Source organism: Peromyscus californicus, unplaced genomic scaffold, assembly GCF_007827085.1.
Source record: "Peromyscus californicus insignis strain IS unplaced genomic scaffold, ASM782708v3 Scaffold_21__1_contigs__length_65335640, whole genome shotgun sequence".
Taxonomy (NCBI): domain Eukaryota; kingdom Metazoa; phylum Chordata; class Mammalia; order Rodentia; family Cricetidae; genus Peromyscus; species Peromyscus californicus.
The window spans coordinates 55,444,237-55,450,591 of NW_026294514.1; the positions used below are offsets into that span (position 1 = coordinate 55,444,237).

The window sequence follows — 6,355 nt, forward strand, 5'->3', positions numbered from 1 at the left end:
TATTGCATACTTGTTGCAGTTACAGTTGGGTGTCCTCTGTAACTTCGAGGCAGGGTCTTTTCCCTATAACTGGACCCACATTCCTTTTTGGCTAGGTTGGCACTCAGTTAAGGCCCATTGGTCCTGACTCCTTCCCTCTTGGTGCTGGGATTATAGGCATGCTTGGGACCACACCTGGATTTTTATGTGGGTATGGGATCTGAACTGCAATCCTTATGCTTGTGCTGTTAATTGCTAAGCCATCTCTTCAGCCTCTAAAATGACTGACTGACTTTTAGTGTGTGTGACCGGGTATTCATGTTTAACACAGAATTAAAGAAAAAAAAAAACTATTATATGGGCATGTGTGCCATTGTGTATATGTGAAAGTCAGTGGACAACTTTGTGGAGTGAGTTTTCTACTTTTACATGAGTTCCTAGGGTCAAACTCAGGTCATCAAGCTGGTGTGGCAAATGTCTTAACTGCTGAGCCATCTTGCTGACCCTAGACACATATTTTTAAACAATACAACTTACTAAATACCTTTATCTGGGTCTGGATCCATCTTACCATTTCAGGAAGAATTTTGGGCTGTCCTGGGAAGTTATTGCTGTATTACAGTGTCCACCAAAAACAGTACTCACTTTCAAAGGTGAGCCCAGGAACACAAATTTTGGTTGTTCATAAGAGATTCCACCCTGGATGTAGTTAAGTGAGTTATTACTAGTTACAGAACAAAGTCATAGATCAAGGCATTTACCAGACATCAGTGGGGACCACAGATAGGAAGGCTAAAGCAAAACTGGGAAAACAGTTACTATAGCATTTTAGGTGTTAACTAATAATACTATTAGCTTTTGGATTGGTGAAAACCAGTGGTGGTCTTAGAATATATTTTAAAGGCCTTCATAGTCAAAAAGCTGTTCGGTTAGACAGGGTGGACAGTGAATGAATTTCAAAAAGGCTAAAAATGATCCATGATAATTTGGTTCTGGTTTGCGACATCTTAGCTCCACAATTAGGTTATTTGGCCTTATAGAATCTTTAACGCGTGCGGCTTTGTGTCCCGTCCGTCCCCGCCCTCCCGTAAGTGGAGTTTACAACAGGAAATGGTGCTGTGAGCTTAGCTTCACCTGTACTCTAAAGGGCAGTTAAGAAACCCCGGTAGTCTTGCTTGTTCCTGGCAGAGACCTGCTTGCTTAGCGAAGAGAGCTGCTTGTGCATGGGCGGGCGCGGGGCATGAGCCTGTGGGATTCAAGGCTTGGCGGCGGAACGGAGGAACTCTGTCATCCGGGAGTGCCGCGGACCCGGACCGGGGCCGGACATTGTGGGCCAGGAAGGCCCGCCCCTTCCGGCGTCCCAGTTACGTTCGCCGCCTGGGCTCCATGGCTTCTCTGGGTCGGCAGGTGAGGTTGCCGTAGGGAGGGTGCCACAGCAGCCGTGGGCGGGACATGCAGGCGGCCCTGCCGCTGGTTCTTTGCGGCTACATCCTGGCACTTTGTGGCGGTAGCGATCCCGGGGGGCGGGTGCACAGACAGCCTGGTCCTGAGATAAGCCACTGGCTTCCACGGAGTTTCGGCTAATGTGGCGGCCATGGGCTGAGGAGACCTAGACCGCTAAGACAGAGGGACGGGGAGGCTGGCCATGCTAGAGAGGGTTTGGAGACCAGTCTGGCGGGCACCGGGTGCTTTATTTGTTATGCGCTAGTCCCATACACTGAGAATTGTCAGGCTCCTGTCCAAGAATATTCTTCCTTTAATGGAAGGGAGCCTTGAAAATACTATCCTTTGTTGGAATGAATTCAGGTAGTGCATCTATCTGGTGGCTAGTCTGCGGCTCACAATTTTCAGCCACATGTTAATGACTAGCAGTCCTCTCTAAAGCTAAAAAGTATTGGTTGTGCCCGACACCTATCTCTTCAGTAAGTGCTGTTGTCTATATGCTAATTTCCTTCTCTGGAGACTTTGGGCCCAGAGGTTTTACAGATTGTTTACAAAAACTGTTAGCTTTTGTGGGCCAAGGTCCAAAATACTCTGGCTCAGTAATCTTGTGATAGTCATTCTCCTGAGGTGGAACTGATTCTGTTTTGGCTCTGTCTTACAGGTTCTTGACTGGCACCGTCTAAGGGCCCTCTCCTGGACCTGTTTGGCTAGGCAGACCCCTCATCTCAGAGAACAGAAAAGGATAAGTCCTTCTTTGTTTTGCAAACTGACTACAGCACCCAATGGAGAGAGCCTTCAAGAGTTGTCCTGTGTTAAATCCAAAAAGTATGTGCAGGAGCCAGAGTACAGGACGCGTCTTGTTCAGTGTCTTCATGAGGAACAGAGGACTTGTGTGGATCCTAAGTCCTTGGAGCTTGAGAAAGCTATCACTTCCCTGCAGGACATGGGTTTTGATGAAGCCCATATTAACAACTTGCTCAGTATGCAGCCAAGTGTCCATCCTCAACAGTTGCTGGACATAATTTCAGAATTTCTGCTCTTGGGGTTGCACCCAGAACCTGTATTTATGGCCTTGAAGAAAAGTCCACACTTACTGAAACTATCTCCAACGCAAATGAAGAAGCGTTGCAGCTACCTGCGGAAGCTTGGCCTTGGGGGAGGTAGACGAAGCCGCAGACTTTGTAGTGTGAGGGGAGTCAGAGTTAGTGAAAAATAGCCTGCCTTAGCAGAGTGTCTTGCCTTTGATAGTGTGACATGACATCATCTACAAATGTGTTAGGCTGCGTTCATAGCTATCCTGGGATGCATGTGGGCTGTGGGCTAAACACACCTTAGTAAGGTGAAGTGGGGTAGGAGGCTTTTCCAAGGAGAGGTCAGTGTCTCTGAGGAGATGTGTGATGAGTCTTCTGCAGAAGGCGTTGTAAGAGGGATGAGAGATTAACAAGGAGGAGAGAACAAAGGCCAAAACAAGTCCCATGTGTTCTGTTCATTGAGTTCTCTAGCTCCAGAACAGTGGGGACATGAAGTCTATTTGGTGGGTTAGTGTTACTATGTGGTAGTGGTATATGTGTTTGCCTATGTGTGACCTCTGCAAAAACATACCATACAAAACTTTAGACTGGTCGTGCCAGGTTCCTGGAAAGCTGGTAAAGTGGCCTCCTTCTTCCAATTGTTGTCATTCTGGAGAAGGGAGATGGGGATCTCCAGTGATCTCTACCCGTTTGACCTCTCTTATTTCTTATTATTGACTGTTCCTGGTAAGTCGGGGGGGTTAGCGCCCACTATGTTTGGTGTCTCTAGAGGCCTCCTTCTAGAAGATAAGCAAAAAGATAACTGTATTCCTCTTGACAGATTTGCTTTCAGTGTCATCTAAGTCTAAGCTCAGTCAGTATTGAAGCACAGCTTGAGAGATGAAAATAAAGCACACACTTTGGCTGGGCATGGTAGCACAGGCTTTTAATCCCAGCACTTGGGAACCAGAGGTAGGAGGATCTCTGTGAGTTCCAGGATAGCTTCAGCTACACAGAGAAACCCTGTCTCGAAAAACCAAAAACAGCAACAACAAAAAAGCTTGTACTTTGGAAATTCATCTTCACATGGGAGTGAGACAGAGACAGTGACCAACTAGCCTGATGGGAAAATTAGTTAACAGCCTAAGTGGTTTTTAAGTTTCCAGCTATTAAATTTGCCAATATTCGTAAGAAAATTGGCTCAACTATTATAAGACCATTTACTCCACTTTGTCTGGGACAGCCCCATTTATACTAATTGTCTGAATACGGTTACTAATGTAGCTCACAGTAGACCACTCGGAGGCACATTAGGGATGTAGGGTGGGTTGTTGGATCTTAGAAGAATCATTTCCATGGTGCTTCATAGAGTGTAGATGTCTGAAATTAGCGAGGGGATTCTTGTTCTCTCCCTCCCCCCTCCCCCTCCCTCCCTCCCTCCCTACACACACACACACACACACACACACACACACACACACACACCTTCTCTCCCTCCCTCCCTTCCTCCCTCGAAGTGTGTGTGTGTGTGTATCTGTATCTGTGTGTTTGGTGGGTGTACATGTTCTGGGGCACATCTGGATGTCATAAGACAACTTTTAGAGTCAGTTGTCTGCTTCCACCATGTGGGTCCTGGAGATTGAACTCAAGTTATCAGGCTTGGTGGCAGGTGCCTTTATCCACCGATGCATCTACCAGTCCCTAAATGTTGTTTAGCCCTTGGCTTTCCAGAATATCCTGAAGTTACATGCTTTCCTTTTCTAATACTCTGCAGGGAAACTACAGAGAGTGCTTCACGGTTGCCCTGAGGTTTTCACCATGCGTCAGCGGGACATTGACAATGTTGTGAAGGTCCTCAAGGAGAAGTGCTTGTTCACAGTACAGCAAATCACGGAGCTTTTGAACAGATGCCCACGTGTTTTTCAGGCAGACCCCAGTGAACTAGAATACAAATTCCAGGTGAGAATTAAGTGATTAGGCTGGAGATGGCAGATTTTTCAGGTTTTAAGTTGAGTAAGGTCAGCTGTGTGGACAAGAAGCCTCTGAGTAGGGCTAAAAGCTGCTATTCTAGAATAACACAGCTCAGTTCTTTTCTCCCCTCCAAAGCAAACTTGTCTTCTGCTTTACTGCCTTGACAGTGAGTGACCTGACCCCATTCCAGGTCCAGGGAGGTACTCTGAAATAACTCATTTTGAGAAAGCTAAAACTTGACCTTTAGCATGTCTTTGTGTGGGGATTTGGAAGATGTGACAGTTGTCCTAATAGTTTAGTAACAGATGTGCCAGAGGGGTCAAAAGCACTTGTGCAACTGGGCAGGGTGGCACACTCCTTTAATCTTAGCTCAGGAGGCAGAAGCAGGTGGATCTCTGAGCTTGAGGCCAGCTGGTCTACATAGTGAGTTCCAAGACGACCAGGGCAATGTAGAGACCCTGTCTCAAAAAACAGAACAAGCAAGCAAACAAAAAACTTGTGCCAGCATGAGGACCTGAGTTCAGATCCCTGGAACCCATGTAAGAACTGGATGTATGCCTTAGCACCCCTATGGGGAGTTGGGAGGTAGAGACAGGAGGATTCCTAGAGGCTTGTGAACCAGTTAGGCTGGTCTTTGACCTTCACAAGCATTCTGTGACCTTCACAAGCATTCTGTGACATACTCAAATAACTGTGCACACAAACTGTGTATTTACACATTTTTAAATTCCTAGGTATCTTACGATTTCTTTAGGTTGGGTTTTTCTACACATGATTTTTGTTCCCCTGTTTAAAGAAAAACATATCCCTTTACACCGCTTTGTTTTCTGCTGCATTTTTCTCAACATGAATTTGGAAATGCTTTGAAAACTGTCAGACTTCTCACAAGTGTTGGTATTAGAGAGGGCTATTCTACCATTACTAATTGGGCAATTCTTTTCTAATGTTTTAGACTAAAGTTTGTTTTGAGTTGGAATGATAAACTTTAGGGTTCTCTACATAGATTCCTAAACATGTTTGTATCTTCCAGTATGCATATTTTAGGATGGGACTTAAGCATCTGGACATAGTCAGGACTGATTTCTTACAGTATTCATTAACCAAGATCAAACAGAGACACATGTACCTGGAACGCCTTGGACGGTATCAAACCCCTGATAAGAAGGGGCAGACGCAGATCCCTAATCCTTTACTAATGGACATTCTCAGAGTTTCAGAAGCTGAGTTTTTAGTCAGGACAGCGTGTTCCTCTGCTGAGGAGTTTGAGGTTTTTAAAAAGCTCTTGGATCGAGAAGAAGAGGAATCTGAGAGCCATGCATCTGAGGAGGAAGAGGAGGAAGAGGAAGAGGAGGAGGAAGAGGACGAAGAGCAGCTGTGATGAGGACTGGGACAAAAAGGGTCCAGGGATGCCAGAGATCATTCCTATTATTCTCAAAGCTTTGGGTGCGATTACCTGGATCTTCTCAAGCATTTTTCATACTAACACTGGTCATTTGATGAAAAAAAACTGTTATGATCCACTGGATCACATCAAACCAGATAGGAGATATTTTGTTGTGATCTGTTGGGTTCTGTGGGAGGCCTACTGCATCCTAAATAAAGGACTCAGCTGTTAAAATCCAGGGGATGCGTGCTGGGCGGTGGTGGCACACGCCTTTAATCCCAGCACTCTGGGAGGCAGAGGCAGGCGGATCTTTGTGAGTTCGAGGCTAGCCTGGGCTACAGAGGGAGTTCCAGGAACGGCGCAAAGCTACACCGAGAAACCCTGTCTCGAAAAACAAACAAACAAACAAAAAACCCAGGGGATGCAACTCATCCAACTTTGGTGTCTTTTTCTCTGTTGAAATATGTTGGTGTTAATTCCAAAATAATGTAAAGAAAGCTTTCCAGCTCAACGGCCACTTTGTATTTCCTTGTAGTAGTAAAAATAAAATCATGAGAATGTAACATGA

General features: G+C 45.7%; 1 protein-coding gene across 1 annotated transcript; it reads left to right on the plus strand.

Moving 5' to 3' along the window:
* Window positions 1-1,292: 1,292 nt before the first annotated feature.
* Window positions 1,293-6,355, plus strand: Mterf4 (mitochondrial transcription termination factor 4). The gene is made up of 4 exons (XM_052750346.1): window positions 1,293-1,386; window positions 2,084-2,582; window positions 4,207-4,391; window positions 5,434-6,355. The coding sequence occupies exons 1-4, from the start codon at window positions 1,366-1,368 to the stop codon at window positions 5,779-5,781; spliced, it is 1,053 nt and encodes a 350-aa protein (XP_052606306.1). The 5' UTR covers window positions 1,293-1,365; the 3' UTR covers window positions 5,782-6,355.